The sequence below is a fragment of the Lepisosteus platostomus genome, chromosome 22 (assembly GCF_059453375.1).
Source record: "Lepisosteus platostomus isolate fLepPlt1 chromosome 22, fLepPlt1.hap1, whole genome shotgun sequence".
NCBI classification, from domain to species: Eukaryota; Metazoa; Chordata; class Actinopteri; order Semionotiformes; family Lepisosteidae; genus Lepisosteus; species Lepisosteus platostomus.
Genome location: NC_142632.1, coordinates 15,787,414 through 15,805,961, shown reverse-complemented (window position 1 = coordinate 15,805,961; position 18,548 = coordinate 15,787,414). Strand labels below are relative to the sequence as shown.

At 42.5% G+C, this 18,548-nt stretch overlaps 1 protein-coding gene across 4 annotated transcripts in view; it reads left to right on the top strand.

The window, feature by feature from the left end:
• Positions 1-18,301, top strand: part of rasa4 (RAS p21 protein activator 4) — a 29,877-nt gene extending 11,576 nt beyond the window's left edge. Inside the window, exons 6-22 of one of the 4 annotated variants that reach the window (XM_088615626.1) lie at positions 3,866-3,947; positions 4,077-4,211; positions 6,458-6,549; positions 6,766-6,837; positions 9,228-9,345; positions 9,817-9,970; positions 10,064-10,128; positions 10,384-10,496; positions 11,341-11,533; positions 11,751-11,888; positions 12,543-12,687; positions 13,398-13,570; positions 13,709-13,846; positions 14,813-14,948; positions 15,237-15,357; positions 15,490-15,548; positions 15,867-18,301. In XM_088615626.1, the coding sequence (XP_088471752.1) occupies positions 3,866-3,947; positions 4,077-4,211; positions 6,458-6,549; positions 6,766-6,837; positions 9,228-9,345; positions 9,817-9,970; positions 10,064-10,128; positions 10,384-10,496; positions 11,341-11,533; positions 11,751-11,888; positions 12,543-12,687; positions 13,398-13,570; positions 13,709-13,846; positions 14,813-14,948; positions 15,237-15,357; positions 15,490-15,548; positions 15,867-15,994 (2,062 nt within the window). In that variant the 3' untranslated portion in view covers positions 15,995-18,301. Of the gene's footprint in view, positions 1-3,865; positions 3,948-4,076; positions 4,212-6,457; positions 6,550-6,765; positions 6,838-9,227; positions 9,346-9,816; positions 9,971-10,063; positions 10,129-10,383; positions 10,497-11,340; positions 11,534-11,750; positions 11,889-12,542; positions 12,688-13,397; positions 13,571-13,705; positions 13,847-14,812; positions 14,949-15,236; positions 15,358-15,489; positions 15,549-15,866 lie in introns of all 4 variants that reach the window. The other 3 variants (XM_088615625.1, XM_088615627.1, XM_088615628.1) reach the window with 3 other exon arrangements.
• The last annotated feature ends 247 nt before the right edge of the window (positions 18,302-18,548 follow it).

Here is an 18,548-nt window from a genome sequence, read left to right as displayed (position 1 = left end):
CAGTATATCACTGTTCCTGCCTACAGAACTGGGGCATAGTGCTTTAATATTTTTCCTATGTTTTATATTATATATTGTTGGTCCAATAAATGTTCAGATATTTCCAAATAGTCTGAGGAGCTACCCTGGACTAAACTAGTTGTGGAATCTGATATACACTAAAAAGGCACACTAAAAAGCAATAATGTACTGATTGTGCGTTATGATTCTGTGTACTGTTTGGTGTAATTGTATGGTTCTCCACTTGTGTTACCTCACAGGGGGATTTTCAGAGATTTTGCCCTCCTAAAAGCTTTCTGCGTTTTCCTAAAAGCTGAAGTTAAAAATGGGCTGCATACTGTATCTACCAGGAGACAACAGAGTCAAAGGGGAAAAGGGACTTTTTCCTCCTGGACTGCCGTGTTGGTAACCTTACCTGGAGTTCATGTAGAGTCAGTTATAGTGGAGCAATCAAGTGCTGGAGGCCCTTTCCTACTGTTGAGGCTGAAGTCGCACTTACTGTTGCTGCTGGAGTGTAGCGGTGAGAGTTAGTGTAGGAGTGGGCTGCTGTGCGGTCTCTGTACCCTTCCTGGCAGGGAAGCTCTCCACCTCAGTGTGATCAGTTGCGCGTGGGAGTCGCTGCCCTGCTCAGTTTCCCTCAGAGACTGAGAAACGTTACTGCTGTGGATTTCTGACCCAGCTGTAGCGACTCAAAATGTTTTGCCCTCTGCCGTTTACTAGATTCAGATGATCAGCCAACTGATACATTTGTGTTCATCTTAAACTTCACATTACAACAGAAATTTCGAACTGCAGGGAAACAGGAAATGTATGCATAGTGTAGAAGCTCAAAACACTTCAGGTTTAATGAGTTGCAGATTGTGCTGATAAAGCAGAAAAACATTGTGTTGGAAATAACTTAAAATCTTCCTATCTGCTTATGCACATTTCCTCAAAGGAAGCTTATAAGCATGTGTTGCTATGCAGAAGGTGTCTTAATTGTTTTCCCTGAACAGGAATACTCATGCACTTTGTTCCAAGGAATTTTTCAATACTTTGAAAAGAGAATTTTCTAAATGGACTCCCAACGTCTACTTCAGACACAACAAAGAGAAAAGCTGGGATATTCTGTGGAAATTACTTCCAAGTATTTTAGGGGCTGAAAATAAGTGACGTTTCTTTTAAGTAGTGTAACTTAATTATGTGTGCTCTTGGGTTAAGACTCCTAAAGAAACAGCACAATAAGTTTCCTCTGTGAATAAGCTGGTACCGATGATACCTTATGTACATAAGCCAATTATCTCATATTTTGACATCATGATAATTTTTTTCTGTCCCATGCAGGTTGCATATTGTTCTTTGTGACTTTGTTACAATAGATCATTTTTATCTGTCCATATGTTAAACTATGGACAGTATTCTGTATATAACTGATTGAGCTCATGTCTTGCCTTCTGCTTAAGGTCTTGGCTAGCGGTTATTATTTTGATAGCCCCATAAATCTGAGTAAGGATACAGAATTCCTCCCTGAGAGAAATGGCCTGGGAATCTCATAGCTCATCCACTATTTCAGTCAGTGCTACGGGGTTTTAAAAACCATCTGCTGCATCTGGGGAGTTAAACAGCTTTGTGGTTGTGTAACCACTAGAAACGTGGGCTGTTAATGAAAACTCATAGTGTGGCTCCCTCCTCTCTCACAGGCCTCCAACTTTCTCCTTTAAATCTCGGTTGAGACAGATTGTTTTAAATTTATTTTTGCTACTTTTGTTCCTTGTCTGTTCAGGAAGCTTACAGAAATATGTTTTGATAGAACATCATGGAAGTCTGAGCTCCTGAAGCTAGCTTGTACCATAACTCCTTGTTTCTTCTTGCAGAAACCTTTCCTTCAACCTTTATTTGGTTTCATATTCGAAAGCTCTAACCATCTACGAAAACACTTTGCCAAGTTTTGAGTTTGGCTAATGAACTCTCAAGGCAAAGGAGGCCTTAAAAGGTTTTGTTTCCATTTGAAATACAAGTAGCTCAAGCCAATAAACTCTCAACATAAGAGACACAATTTATGAGACCTGGGTTCAAAAAGCAACCAGTTGCAAGTGTTAATTAATACACATTTAAGCACTACATTCGGATAATTTGACATAAATCTCTGAACTGATCATCTTATACTGTACATAAAGGAATGAATAAGTATTCACGCCTACTGTATTTTGCCTTGTTCCCTGATTACTTTTGGTGGGTGGAAATAAAATTCTAAAGCAAATACATTTAACATTTAATACATCCTTATCAGATGCAAATGACTGTTAATGGTTATGTACATTGTTTAAGTTATTCTAGTTTGCATATTACACTGGGACTGACTGTCTTACAGCTATACACTTATTGAATGGTTTTTGGCAGATATGTGACTAACCACTGTGTCTAGATCTTAAAACCCACCTTGAGACAAATGCTCAGGCTTGAAACGTTGGGTGAGATGGCAATGCTGTATAGGAACAAACAGCAAAGAAAAACAAATACAGGAAACCCAGTGGTTATGCAAACCCACTCCCAGCTGAGATAAGAGCCCTTGTTCGTGGCTACTGGAAAAGAGTTTCACTTTCACAGCAGAGGGCTGGGAGTCCACTGAGCCAAAGAAGAATATCTCCAGCGCCATCTTGCGCCATACAGATCCGCACTCTGACTGCCAGGCTCCCAGCCACTGGAGGGGATGCGGTTCTCCACTCTCTCAATCGATTGCTCAGCGGTTGGCAGAGGAGGCTGCCTAGTGAATGACTCACTCAGGCACTGATTGCCATTATCAGGCGAGCCCTAATGAGATCAGATGACTCTCTTTTTAATGTAAAGTCGGTTCACCTTAGCGGCAGTAAACAGGAAGAGGCGATACACTGATGAGCTCTTGCAGTAGTTGGTTGCCCACCATTCTGGGAACAGGACCTCAGAGGCTGCTTGTTTTCTTCTTTCTCTGCTCTTCTTTCTGTCTTTGGCTGGTATGCACTTCTAAACCCAAGGCCTGCACTGGGGCTGCTCTTCTCCTTCCTGTGTTTCTCCATGTAATCCCCAGAAGGGGATGTTAGCTTGGCACCAAATTCAGAATATACTCACAACACTGATTATAGAATATAGAAATCCAGGCACTTAAGATGAACCCCCCATCCGAGAGACTCAAGAAGAAATGTCAATTACCTGCAAGTGTCTCATAGTTTTCCACCACTGCTGTGGTTGGATTGGCTTGTGTGTCTCTGGAATTCTTTTAATCTCCTGTTTTCACTTGCCAGACACTCTGGTCTGAAAGCCAGCCCACAGATCTGTGCAGCATCAGGCTTCCTGACAGGACGAACAAACTCTGATCACCCGACTGCATTTCTCAGAGAGTGTTTGCTTCGTTCTCGCTCTAGTATCACGTCATAGTACACAAAGTAAAGCTTAGGTGCCATCTGTGCTTACTCCTCTTGTGAAGTTAAAGAGATTTGGGGACCTTGTTTTAAAAAATAAATGAGTTTGTTGAAAAAGAATAAAGCTGTACTCAGAAATCTGCAAGCTGTTCGTCTTTAGAAAGAATCACAGACACTTGATACATCCATCCATTCTATCCAAGCGAACAGCAGGTGCGGCGCAGGGTATTAATGTATGTACACCCACTCCTTTTCGTTGTTTTTTTTGTAAAGCATCATGATGTATCAAGATACTATAGAAGAAAAGTATGATTTTAATTATCATAATACATACCAGTGGACAGTAGGTAAGAATATAATAAAAGTATAGGAAGTAAGATTGTTAGTGTTACAGAGCTGTTGAAAAACATTCTTTATTACATGTAAGGTGCTTTATTTTCCAATCTCATCCATCCTCTAATGTGTGGGTACATATTCCTCTCTTCCAACAGAGACCTGGCCAGAAAGGATCGCAACGGAGCCTCTGACCCCTTTGTAAGAGTTCGTTACAATGGCAAAACACATGAGAGCACGGTAAGTTAGCACTCCTGAGATAGCCTCCCGTCTTGTAGAGCAGCCCAGGGCAGAAGATCTGCTGAAAAGACATTGATGGTTGTTAATATTGAGGCCTACGGTGTGCTTGTGGTGTGGTGTACCTTGCAGGTTGTGAAGAAGTCCTGCTACCCTCGCTGGAACGAGAGCTTCGAGTTTGACCTGGACGAGGCAAGTGCTGACACCCCTCTGAGCGTGGAAGTGTGGGACTGGGATCTGGTCAGCAAGAATGACTTCCTGGGCAAGGTGAGGCAGAGTCTCGATGGATCTAGTGTGCTCTGTTTTACTGGTCCTCTGTTCCTTCTACTGTTGGTTCTGTAGAACAGCACTGATTTTACTTTAATACCTTGCAGGATTGTGAATATTTCAATCAAATACAAACATTGCCAAGAATGAGTTCTTTTAGCCTGATGCATACAGTGCCCTCAGAATGTATTAATATTCTCATAGCTATTGGAATTAACTATTGAAGTGTCTTTAAGAATCTAGATATAATGATTTACCCTGTCCAGGGTAAACATGTGATGTTCTAGGAGGTACAAAGCAAAGGAAAGAACTATGGTGTTTACTTAGTTGTGGCACATGCTAGTTTATTTTGGTTAATTAAGTTCTGGGTAAATGATTAAGTGTCAATCAGGATCACAGCGTAAAACAGGCAGGTATAGAGAGAGCAGGGGAAGACAGAGGAACACAGACAGAAGGACAGAGAGCTTCTTGTTCTGATGAGCCTTTAAAACTGGATTCAAGATCAATATTTGAACCTTGTTACTCGTGAGCTTTATACAGCCACTGTATATATTTAAATAAATATATTGGATGAATCATTACATTCTGCAGTGCAATGTTTACAATATTCTGCAGCTCGTAGCACTTAAAGTGAATCCAACTGTTGTGCAAAGGGAGACATTTACTTCCATTACTGCATTTCCTATTGTTTGTGTGATTCATGGTTTCTCAATTGCCGTTTCTCTTTGCTTTCTTATTTTCTGTGCTAGCCAGCAATTGCATGAAAAGAAAAAGCTTTTTGAAATGGCCTGTTGAAGATCTGGGGCAGTGATGCACAGCATGTGTTGTTAAAGCTCTTTTTCAGCAAGGTGTCCTGTTCGCCTGTATATTTCTCATTGGATACATCTTTTCAGAAGCTGCAGATTCCAGAACAGATAGAATTAAGAATTGCTTATAATACGAAAACAGGGGCTTCCCCAAGTGGTCCAACCATACCAGGTTGAACTCTATGAGCTTGAGCCAGGCTCATGTCACTAGCTGAGTGTGGCTGGGATCCCCTAAGCAGGGACATAAAATTGGTTGAGCGTCCCTAAAGATAGGGTGTGATCAAACTCTCACAGCTCTCAGCGTTACAGTAGGCCTTACAGCCTCCTGGGCTCTTCTTTATTCATAACAGTGATGTAGGTTCTGGTACTGGCAAACTAGTCAAGTCTGCAGATGATACCAAATTAAGATGGCTAGTGAACACTGTAAAAACCGTAAAAGAATTTCCAAAAACGTTTAGATAAAAATCAGGACTGAGCAAACACCTGGTAGATTATATTATGTAGATAAGTTCAGGATTTTGCATGCAAGTAGAAAACACATAAACTAAAAAAATAAAATGGAAATCATTTGAGACTGAAGAGGCAGTAATGCCGAGACATCGCATACATCTTCCAGAAAATGTGGCGAAGCAATAATAAAGGCAAATATAGAGGATTTTAGGTTCAAGTGCGTATTCCACACACTGCTGCTAGAACCTTCAGCAAGGTACTTTACACTAATTGTTGAGGACATACTAACAGCTACCAGCATTGCTAGAGGGTAGCCTTGTGATTCAGGGTCTTTGTAACATTACAGAAACCAGAACACACTCCGATGAGCCTCGAAGTAAAGTATGGACACGAGGATTTTACTGCTCTCTCTGTGTAAATAAATCAAGTTTATTGGAGCCTAATTTGCACCCTCATCAATAAAGAATGAGTAGCAGCCAGCATGCCTGCAGAATTTTGAAATATGCATGGGTAGGGGATTCCCATCTGCAAGCTACCATCAGAATGTGTCATTGTATAAGGCCAGAGCAGTTTGAATGTATATACCTACAGTATATGTTTTTGGAGGGGTAACACATGTTTCAAAACCTTTACAGTGCTTTAAGAAGGAGGTTTCAGACTGCAGTGTTCACTTGTTATTGTGGGATTCTGTAGCCTTCTGTGAAGAGAGCAATGTGTATAAAACATCAAGATCTGACTATAACATTACATTTGAAGATCTGAAATACTCTAACAGTGGCCTTCTAGTAACCTAGGACAAACCTTGCTAATGTGTTTTGTGTAACATAAAACCACAACCTTTCAGTTATATTTAAGAGTAATAAGAGATAATAGCAGAGTGCAAAACTTTAGCAGAGCTCCAGCTGGAAGAGGGGGATGTCCTAAAAAGCTAGTCTTCCTCTGAGTTGGTGTTATTTGAGCATGACTCTGTGTTACTCTCCCTTGGATCAGGTGCTGTTCAACATCAACAGGCTTCAGTCCGCGGAGCAGGTGGAGGGCTGGTTCCGTCTGAGCCCAGACAAACCCAAGCACAGCCAGTACGAGTGAGTCCTCGGACTGCCTGCACATCACACCTCTGACTTGGGCAACAGCTCCCTGTCGGAGTTAATCACATGACCCAACATGACCCAACATTTAAGGGAAGACACCAGCTCACCTCCCTTTCCTCTCTCTTTCTGGCTATCTGTGCATTTCCACATGCTAACAGGAAAAGAAAATCCATTTCACCAGCTCTAAAATCCCCCTTTTCCCTCCCACAGAAGATCATGTGGTAATGTGGATGCTCAGAAGAGATTAGTGTTCAACAGCAAAGGGGGCGAGTTATGTAACAGGTGAGGGTTCTTACAGTCGACCCTGTAGGTTTAGTGATAAAAGGGACCGCCCACTTCAAAATACAGCAAAAAACGAGGAATATAGTCAAGTGCAGAAGAGATTGGAGTGGTGTCATCCTCACTGTTAAAGCTATGATATGATTGATACAGAGCTAGATGCAGATACAGACTTTTGGATGGATAACAGCATACAATCATTAGGGATGTGCCAACTCCAGCTATTCCAAATAGTTTTGGAATGACGTTTTTATCAAACCTAGTTTCAATTTTGAGTGTCGCCATATTGAATTCAAAAGTATATTCAGTACGAAAGGAAATAACTTGTTACAGCGGGATTAGATTAGACTACTAATTAATATATAACTGGAATAAAGGAAGCTTTACTCTTGAGCAAAGCCTTAGAAAGTCATCTTGTTATTTCCTGGATCTTCTCCTTTTTATTGACTGGAAAATTTGGTCACATCATGGTTCAATCGAAAAGCCAGTCATGGTCATTTAAAGAAAAGCGCTGCTACACATTATACATGAGTCATATACTGATTGCTATCCAGACAAGGAGTATGGAGTCTAATTTCCTGTTAGGAAAGTCTGAGTGGAGGTTTCTAAATCACAGGCCGTGTTCTTGAAATGACAATTACAAGGGAATGGCTGATAAAACGTTCCTTTTCAAACAAAATAAATAGTTCATCTCTTGAGTGGGAGGTCTTATGAGTTATAAACAAGAGGCTTAAAATATTATGTTAAAAAAGGAGAGACAGAAAGGAATTTTCCATAATCATAATGCCAGGCAGGGGTCCATGTATTATATTTAGAGCTTACAATGGTAGAAAATCCTGAGGATTGAAAGATTAAGTGGACAGCATCTTCTCTTTATTAGGAACCTGGGCCTTTGCTTCTGTATTCAAAGTAGGACTTGAACCAACAGATCAGTTCAATTTCTGATATTTTGTATCCACAGTCATTTTTAGTTGGGCCTTTTTAATGGAAACAAAAGGTCTACAAGCACTTTAACATAGTCAGATAACTACAGGGCACAGTAATAATACATTAGAAGTGCTCAGGACATTATTAAAAACACCACTGTGCTCCAGCTTTGTGTGTGTCCTAGGTTTTAAGGGGAGGTTGTCAATATTAATAATTATTTCTAAACTCCTTTCTCCAAAAAATATATTAAATTTTAAAATGTTGTTTTACAAATGAGTAATACATTTCCGACTACCGAATGGCATCCTCTCACTTGCAGTCTTTCTGACAAAAAATGCTACAAGGAAAGTATGCAACTACATCTCAACTCGTGAAGTAGGAAATGCTCCTTCCAGAGGTGGAGAGGCAGTTGCTGACTATTAGTTAATTAGTACTGTGCTGCAGATAGAAGGCACAATCATGCTGGAGATGTAGCAAACCATTTAAAGACCAGCAGCAATCTACAAAGCATTGAAAGACCTAGGTCAACCAAGACCAACTATCAGGTGGTTATTTAAAAAAACAAAAGTATGCACCACATAATGTGTTCTACTGTAAATGCATTAGAAAAGGAGAGTGTGACTGTTATAAACATCCCCTTATACTGAACAGTGAAAGTAATGTTGGGGAAACTCAAGTGCAGTAGCTGGAGGGAGAAGAAAATAGACTTGTTCTTGCTTTTAGACTTTCCTGGCTGGAGGCTTTCACTTTGATTGAGCAAGGCATTCCTTCCTCTGTGGGTCCGAGCCTCATTCTCCTTGTTTGAAATCCGAACAATCCGACTGCTTTGTTTGTGGTTCGCTTTGTTTTGCGTTTTATCTCCTGTACCGGGAGTTTTACAACAGCTTCCCATCTGTCGCTGTGTGTCTGTCGATTCACTGCTGCTTTTTTGCCAAAGAAATGCTGCCTTCTCTTAGAACACACTACCCCTTAAAACCAAGGACATCTGCATGTTATGTAGTAATTGCAATACAAATTCTAGTGTCTAATCAGTGAGGCATCTTTTTAATATTTATGTTTAAACTATGGGGATTCATTGAACTATGATCACTTCAAAGCTTTTCATGTGTGACTCTTTGAGGTGAAGTGAGAGAGACAAGAAAAAGGTATTTTTGGACACATTGACAGGAATGTACTCGAAATTGACAGGAACTTTTACAGCGCTGGCTATTTTACATTGCTTGGCCTTACTTGTGTGACTCATACAAATGGTTAGGTAAAAGTACTGTACTCTCATGGGAATATACGAAGCAGTGCACTACTTTGTAGTGTAGCTGTGTGTAAAAAAACGTAGAACTTGGCTCTAGCAACCAGTTTATTTCCCTTTTAACCCACTTGGCTATAAACAGTAGTCAGCAGTTGTCCCGTATCAGAGTACACCGAGCGAAACTAGTGATTTCTGGTGTGTAATGCAGTGCCTCTTACAGAGGGACTCTGGGATCGCTGAGACTGCAGCTGAGGCTCCGAGATGAGACTGTCCTGCCCTCCAGCCACTACCAGCCTCTCACCGAGCTGATGTGCCAGTCTGTGGGCACAAACCTCAATGTGAGTGCCCAGTCCTACACACTGCCCACTTGGCACTCTGCTTATTTATGGTCCAGTACAGGTCATCTGGTTTGTGCCAGATCTGGTCATATTATCAGTGTCATTACCGATGAAAATAAATGTTGTTTGCTTTAGGATTTACTATATAGCTTGGAAAAACGGGTGACAGAAAGGCATACTTTTCTTACTCGCCATTCCAGGCTTAATTTATTAGTCTTCTCAGCTTTAATGTTGTTAGTTTGATTTCTGTTCACCCCCTCCTGAGAATTAAACTAAGGTGTAGTTTGAGAAGTAACTCTTGTTGGAATAGTAAGTCAGTGTAACAAATTATGTTCCTGTGACAGAAAACTTGCTTATAGCAGCCAGGCTGGGGCATCTGTAGCCTTGGCTTGGCCCAGCCAGTTGTGTACATCATCATCTTTCTAGTTATTTGTCTTTACCATTCAGCGGTTTCTCACTTTTGTTACCCAGGGCAACCGGTCAGATTTGATCATGCTTATTGACGAGACGACCACAGCTGAGGGTCGACAGGAAGTGGCCACCAACCTCGTCAAGCTCTTCCTGGGCCAGGGTTTAGCCCTGGAGTTCTTGGACGTTCTGTTCACCCTGGAGCTGGAGAAGACCAGTAAGACAGTAGTTCATACCATGGAGTCAAATAAAAATGTCCACCCAATTGTCTGACCTCTCCTTTTTGCTGTTATTATGCTATTCTTTGCAGGTGAACCAAACACCTTGTTTCGTAGCAACTCACTGGCTTCCAAGTCTATGGAGTCTTTTTTAAAGGTAAGGAGGGCTTTTTTTTTCTTGGTATTAATGTCGGCTTTAGTGTAGCACTTAAAGGTATATATATATAGTAGAGGTCTCATTTACTTAACTAAAGTAATATATTCCCCAGTAAACAAATTAAAACTTTGCTTTCTGTTGTCCTGAATTGGAAGACGTGATGAGAGGGTGGCAGAATGGATGAGTGGAAGAGTAGCCAGGTGCACCTGCAGACTTCCTCTGCAGCCCTGTGTAACTCTCTGGTGTGTCCACTAGGTGGCGGGGATGCAGTATCTGCACAGGGTTCTGGGCCCCACCGTGAACAGGGTCTTTGAGGAGAAAAAGTACGTGGAACTGGACCCCAACAAGGTGGAGCTGAAGGAGGCAGGGTGAGGAGCTTTTACCAGCAAAACAAACATGGAAGACAGGCGGGATGGCCTCCTGTCAGTCAGAACACTCCTCATGTTGTTATGTAGAGAATGAAGGTCAGCGATGCCATTTGTAGTTAGGGATACACACCTAGGAAGTACTTTCCCATCCTTTGTCTTGTCTTTTTTCTACCTTAATCTACTTTTTTTTTTACTTTCATCTGGAATTTTTTTGAGAAGCTGTTTTTTTTCCCCATCAGTCTTCGCCACAGTGCTTGGCAAATTATTTTGAAAAAGCAGAGCGGTAGAGTGGCCTGTTGTGGGCCTGAAAGAACGATCACATAAAGTTTCAGACGGACTTTCACAAACCTGACTAAGGCACAGTCTCTGAGCTAAGAATATTAAGCCAGTGCAGGTCTCTTTCTTTTTTTAACTAGCTAACTGTCAGTTGGTATTAAAAGGGGGGGATGGGGGGGTTGAGCCAGCTGATCTGTGTCGGTGTGTGTCGGTGTGCATTTTTGTGTGTTTGCTTGTCTGATTGTGTTTCTGGCAGGGTGTGTGTGATGGTGTGCATTTTTATGTGTTTGGCTGTCTGTGCTTCTGGCTGTGAGTGCAGCACTCATAGCGCTAGAGACAACACTTTGGGTGCCAGTGAGAATAGATTGCCAAAAGAGTTATTTTGGTGATCCCACATGAATTCATGAATGTGTTGTGGATTCGATTCAGTTTGAACCATCTGGACATTTATTCATTGAGGTTTCATGATTATTAGAATAGTCAGGCCTTCCAGCTGAAATCAGATCTCGGAGCAGTTTGAATGTGCACGTGTCTGTGTCTGTGTCTCTGACTGTTTGACTGCGTGCAGGTGCACGGGGCTGCACCGTCTCCAGACAGAGGCTGACGTGATCCAGCAGAGCACCACCCACCTGCAGTCCTACCTGACCGAGCTGCTCCATGCCATCATGCTGTCTGCCAGCCACTGCCCCCCTGCCCTGCGCCACGCCTTCCGCCAGCTGTACCAGCGCGTTCAGGCGCACTTCCCCGAGAAGGAGTACCGGGTGAGTGCAGCTGGGTAGATGGGCTCTCTGTCACGTACCAATCCTAGATATCTACCAGATCCCTCTGTACTTCTTTGAAGTCCAGTTACCACCAGCTCTGTTATGTTATGTCATACTGTTATGTCGAAGGAGGAGTGTAGGACTAGTCTCTCCGCTGGCACAACTGAGCTCTGACGTATTTATCCTCTGCCTGCTGTTGTGCCTGGTGTCCCCACAGAAAGTGAAGTTCATCGCGGTGACTAGTTTCCTCTGCCTGCGCTTCTTCTCGCCGGCCATCATGTCCCCCAAGCTCTTCCACCTGAGGGAGAAGCACCCCGACGCCCGTACGAGTCGCACGCTGCTGCTGCTGGCCAAGGTGCAGCTCTCCTTCTCTGGCTCCGGGACGGAGCCCGCCGGCTCTTATCTACCGACACTGTCCTCCGATCGACTGGAGCCACATTGGCTGGCCTGGTTTAAGAGCCTTCTGTTCCAAACACTTCACCCTGATGAAGGCAGTCGCTGGGTTGTGGTTATAGCATGCACTTACTTGGCACCCACTTCCTTCATGCAAGCTTGCTTGCAGCAAAACTTAACATTTTTAACATGTACTGTAAGTAGTAGTATTACTACTGAGTTTATACAGTTTTATTTTTGTAATAATTATTATTATTTAAGGGCTGGCGTGGTGGTGCAGTGGTTAGCATCAGGTTAATTGAGCTCAGGGGAAATTGGCCCTGGTGTGAGTGTGAGCGGGTCTGACTGTCTGAACCCTGTAAAGGATTGGCATCCCATCTAGGGTGTATCCCGTTATTTGCCAGGCAACCCTCAACTGGATGAAGTGGTTAGAATATGGATAGATATTTCATTATTCTATAAAATACACACAATGGGAAAAATATTACCAGATACCTGTTGCACGGGAATCTAGCAGAATAATTCTTTCCTACTGGATGTGATTGGTGGGTTTTTGGAAGTATCTGGGAAGTATCTGGTGAGGGAATGACTGCTGTGCTCTGTGCCAATCCTGCAGGCTGTTCAGAACATTGGCAACCTTGACACCCTGGCCTGCCGTTCCAAGGAGCCTTGGATGGTGCCCCTGCAGCCTGCCATCCAGCAGGGCATCTCCCAGCTCAAGGACTTCATCACCCAGCTGGTCAGCTGTGAAGAAGGGGACGGTGAGCACAGCTGGAGAAGCACAGAAAAAACTGTCCTAATACTGGGACCTTCTTCTCTTACCACTATTGATCAGGAATCTCCAAGCCTTGCCCCCAGAGCTCCAATTAAGCAAGTGATTTAATCAATTAAATAATTTACTTGTGATACACTTCAGCATTCAAAGGCCAGAGCTCTCTTAATTGAAAAGATTCCTTTCCTTAATTTAGCAATTAAGTTACAGATGTTGCTAATCATCAGAAACAGGTGACTATCACAGCCCACTGCGTCAAGAGGCCATGTGGGCTGTGCTATAATTTAATTTCCTCCCAAAAACCAAGCGTAGACTCCAAGAAAAGACAGGCATGCCTTCAATTTAAGAAAACCATCTGCTACTCCCTTTCTGGCAGTAAGGGTCAGTAAAGGGTAGGTGGTTGGAAAAGCTCACAGGTTCAGGTTCAGTAGCATTAACTCCACTGGAAGAGACAAACACCCTCCCTGCAAAATTTAAGCAAACTAATGGCCTCCACCAACACCACTGGCTCTAGACCTTCATCTTTCCAGGGCGATTCTCATTTATGATGTCACCTACATCTTACCTGACAGTGTTCCTGTCACTGTAGCTTATAAAACTATCTGGACTGGGGTTCTCCAGAACCAGGGCTGGAGATAATCTGTCCAGAACTGTTGAGACTCTATCTTTATGACGTACATCTCTGTGGCTGTGTTTCAGACCCGGACCTGCAGCACAGCCTGAGTCTTCAGAGTAGCTTCATTCTCAAAGAGGGCTTCCTCTTCCTGCACAAGACCAAAGACAAGAGCATGCTCATCGCCTCGCCGTTCAAAAAGTACTACGTCAGCCTTGCCAGGGACACCCTGTCCTACACCAGGACGCAACACTCCAAGGTCTGCCCATGTACCCATGTCCACTCCACCTCTCAGCCGTGTGCCACTTCATGTGTGGGCGATGTTCTACAGCAGTGTGGAGATGGAGACCTTGGTGCTTTAATATCAAAGCCTATGTCTGTTTCATCTCTCAAGCAGAAGATCTCGTTCATCACCCTACAGAAGATCAGGGCTGTGGAGAAGGTGGAAGAGAAGAGCTTTGGCAGCTCCAATGTCATGCAGATCATCTCCAGTGAGGACAATGGCCAGCTAGAGACACTCTACCTTATGTGCAAGGTCAGCAGAATTATTGATCCCTATACCTCATCAGTACACTGTTTAAAGGATCTTAATGAATCAGCATCCAAGATGAAATTTAGGCCGTTTTTTTTCTTTTATACAAATGTCTGTCTAAGAAAATGTGCCACTTACTTTTGGTCCAGAAATACATTAGAATATTTAAATTTAACAAATGTATCTTCCAGATTACCCACTTACTGTTTTTGACTTTTGAATTGAATGCACAGATTTGTCCTTTGTTAGGAATTTGATGATTTAGGACTGCAATTTGATGGCATGTTAAAGGTAGAAAGAATGTGTTAAAGTAGTCTAGGTAGTTTTTAGCATTTATATTTGTACTGTGCATGAAATATGGCAAAAGAGTACTCTTAAAATCGATAATTTTCTTAAAACTGACTTTGAAATTTGTTAAAAGTTGTTTTAATTTAAATCTAATCAGAGTCTCAATTTAATGTAATAACTTGTTTATTTTTGTAAGTCTGCATGAGACCTTGAATTGCTTGATCTTGTCACAGAAGAAGGGGATAAGGGTGTTTCTGGTCTTTGGAGTAGAAGAGGGGCATAGCAAAAACAGAAATGTCAATCTGTGCTTATTAACTAATCTCCAGAATGGCTTCATCTGCTAGAATGCTTGAGGTCCCTTTTTGCTGGATCAATGTAGACTGGATAAATTCTTCAAATATATTAATTTTCTACTCATATTGCTCAGGCTGTCAAGTGCTCAAGTCACCACCTTTGTGCATCCTGAACATTGAACAGAATCGTCATATCTGGAAAATGTGCAAGGAAAGGACTTTTGGTGAAGATTTAGATGTATTTGTTCCTGCTTTTCTACAGAGGTGGAAACTAGTTTTTTTTCACCAGCTCAGCACAATGTGAACACAGCACAGAAAATAGCCTTGGGAGCAAGAAGCTCAAGCTTGTGCCAGTTCTTTCCTGATGCATCTCTCTCTGTCTTGTCAGAGTGTTAATGAGCTGAACCAATGGCTCTCTGCCCTAAGGAAGGCCTGCATTCACAATACAGAGACCATGAGCTCCTATCACCCTGGAATCTATAAGGGAGACAAGTGGAGCTGCTGCCACCAAAAGGACAAAACAGGTACTGCACCATACACCTAATCTGCACCATATAAGCACTATAAGCTATATACATGGTTTGTGAAGGTGGTATTACTGAATCAAGTGGATTTCTAGAAAGGATTAACCCCCGGTACTCATTTGGAAAGCAGGCTGAGTGGAACAGGCAATAGAGATGTATGAAATACTTGGACATCTACCAGACAGTATAATTACTTTTCTCTCAGCCTCTGGTCTCTATTCTTTCTGTATTTCTTTTCCGTCTTCTGTCTCCCTCACTGGATCTTTCTGCGTTATCTCCCATTTCCAGCTGTGGGCTGTGACAAGACCCGACATGGAGTCACTCTGCAGGAGTGGAATGACCCTTTAGACCCTGACCTGGAATCCCAGCTCATATTCCGGCACCTGATGAGTGTCCAGCAGGCCATGAGGTAGCTTTCACTTCCTGGGTCCTTGAGATCCCCTCCTTTGAACCACCACAAGGGAAATCGAAATGTGAATTTGCAACACTAATTGCAGCAATTGAATCAAAAACAAAGACCTGTTTTATTTCTGTCTTTAAGAGAAAAGCACCAGGAGAGGATCCAGCAAGAGAAGAGTAATGATCAGGGTTCTACATCAGGTGAGGGTTTCTAGGTATTTATGAGAGACCTTGAGCACTACGATGTGTACTTGCATTTTGTACATTATACCTACATATTGTCGGGCTCACTAATACAGATGAATCACAACTATTAAGACCTTAGATTTAATTGCAACGCACCTGCACCGTAGAGCAGGCCAGGAGTATAAATCTTAACAATTAAGTTTTTAACAGACTTTTTACTTTTGCAAGTGTTTAAAAGCTGAAGTGTTAAATTGATGAGCAGCTGGGCACAGAGATTGCGCCAGACAGATCACCAGGGTTGCTAACAGGGCCTGCGTTTGTCCCTCTGTGCAGAACTGGAGAAGCAGGATGTGGCCACCAGGCTCTTCAAGGTCCTGCAGGACCTGCAGGAAGCCCATGCAGCCGTGGAGCGTGCAGAGCAATCCAAAAACAAAAACTTCCTCCTGGAACTACAAACATAATGGGTCTAATCACAGTGGAAAACGTGACGGGATCTCTCCAGACATTTCATTTTAATCTGCCAGAAGGAGCTGCTCACTGTGCACATACAAATGGCTCTTACAGGAGCCGATGACATTGTCCATCCTCCCATCTTCATTTGGCTTTCAGACTCAAAGGACTGAAGAGGCCAGGGCTTTCAATTTTAGCTGACAAAGGGCTCCAGCGTGGAAGTCTCGCCTCGAACCACCCCACTCACCTCATCTCAGCTGAATGTTAAACACTCCCCAGGACAGATCGCTGGAACTTCCCATGGGCGTCAGATCTGCTGGCAGGTTTCCTCCTCACACCAGGGCAAATAAAATGACTGGAGAAGACAACTTTTCTATGAGAGGGTAACTGGTGCTGCACTGGAAAGAAAAGTGTATGCTAGAAAGTGTAAGAACACCTCAGTGTTATATATAGATGATGATACATATAATTTTATATTTACTGGACTTTATTGGGTTTCTTTTAATATCTATGACTGACAGTTCTGTGCACGGTGTAAAAGTGGGGCTTTTGCTCAAATGTTTCTGTCCTTTCCACTGCTCCTAACAGCAAACAATGTTTCGTACCAGCTTGCCAGCAGTTTCTGTCTGTGATTATACTGAGGCTCCTGTTCACAAAGGCACCTATGTCTGGTCATGTGGGCAAAATATGAAGAAGGAAGGCCAAAGGGAAACTGTCTTGGATGACATAAGGTTTATGCGGTTTTCTCACTTTATAGAAGTACGTAAACAGGTGGCATGGGGATGCTTTGCAAAAGCTTTTTACAATTTTTAGGAAAATGCTGAACAAACTTTTGAAATAACTTAAATCATGTCGAAATCATTTATAGACAATCTCGATTACAATCACAACAAGAAGGGAGGGTTGAGCACAAAATGGAATTGGTCCTTACAGTTCCTTTCCTAGCCCTTATGACTCAGTCTTTTCAGCCGGCCAGACTTCATCTGTTCTGTTACTGGGCTACTGTTGTAGTGACTCCTGGCCATTTTAGAAGCGTGGAGGAATCTTTTCACTCAGTGCTGAATGAGTGGTATGCATAGTATATGGAATGATGTGTCCAACATCACAAATCAGCTTATTCCAGGTGATGGTCATGGCAGCTTGGAACCTTTCCCAATATCACAGGGCACAAGGCAGGACAACATCCTGGATGGCAAGCCAGTCTATCATACGAGATTCAGATGGGAACAATTGAATGGGGCAGCATAATAGAGCATAACATCATAAACATTTCAGCAAACTGGCACACAAATATCCCATGAAATCAGTCAGCTATACCTTTGTACTGTGCTGTTTTTTCCAGCCATTTTACATGGTTGGTTTGTGTTTAGTAGGTGTGAGGAAACCAGAGCACCCAGAAACACACCAAGCAAACGCAGAGGGAACATGCAAACTCCATATAGAAGCTACTCACACACAGCAGCTGATGTGTGGGGAGCGTTCTGGCGCACTATGGCTGCCGTCGCATCATCCAGGTGGGGCTGCACATTGGTGGTGGTGGACGGGAGTCCCCATTACCTGTAAAGCGCTTTGAGTGGAGTGTCCAGAACAGTGCTATATTAAGTGTAAGCAATTATTTATTATTATTATTATTATTATTATTATTATTATTATTCAAGAGCTGCGCCAACCACCACACTGTGCCACCCCTCTATGGAATTATTTTAGAAAAACAGGCAAGCTGCATTTTTAAACAAAAACTAAAGTAAACTATATGTGTATACAGACAGACATCACATGAAACTTGAGTGTGGCAACAATTAAAGGTAAGAAGTTGTTCCTCTGCACTTGAACTGCAACTGGAGGCTCAGGAGGGATAGCAAAGAGACACCGGCAGATCTGTGTTGATAACGAACCTTATGCTCGGCTGAAGAGACCCACAGAAGACAGGTTAGGGTTGCTGCCCCAGATTTCTCTTTAAAAAATAAAAATATTTTAAAAAATAGGTCCATGCCTAGAACTAGTGACTGGTGTTGAAGATTGATGTAGCAGTACAGGGCAGGAAAAAAGGCAAAATAATATGAAAAATCATGCAAATGGTGCCCAGGTAAGTACTTAACATTCAGAAGTACAGAGAATATTTCAGGGAAGTGTCCCTGGGAATGTGTCCATGTCCTGTGTTCATCCTAGCATCACACCGCTTTGTTTTGTATCCTGATTCAAGTGTATTGTCTTGTGCATATACATCCTGCAGTGTAATTCAGCCATCGACTGCTTTCTGTATGTTGCCAATTAATGTTACCCAATGGCCAATAAAAGCTACTGGAAATTGAATTTTATTACCAGGGTTTAGCAGCAATTTTGCCAGCTCTCTGCAGTGTTTCTCTCTGATCAGTAGGCAGGTAGGGAGAAGAAGTTGGTTTAACAACTATATAGTAGCACAAGCGGGCACGGACAGACTGGCATGAAGTCCTCCTATACACTGTCACATGTTAGAGAATAGATTACAATTGTAGATTAAAAAAAGGGAATTATTTTAAAGCTTGAACATTTCTCTTCAAATGTGAATTGCAGAGTAACCCAAGC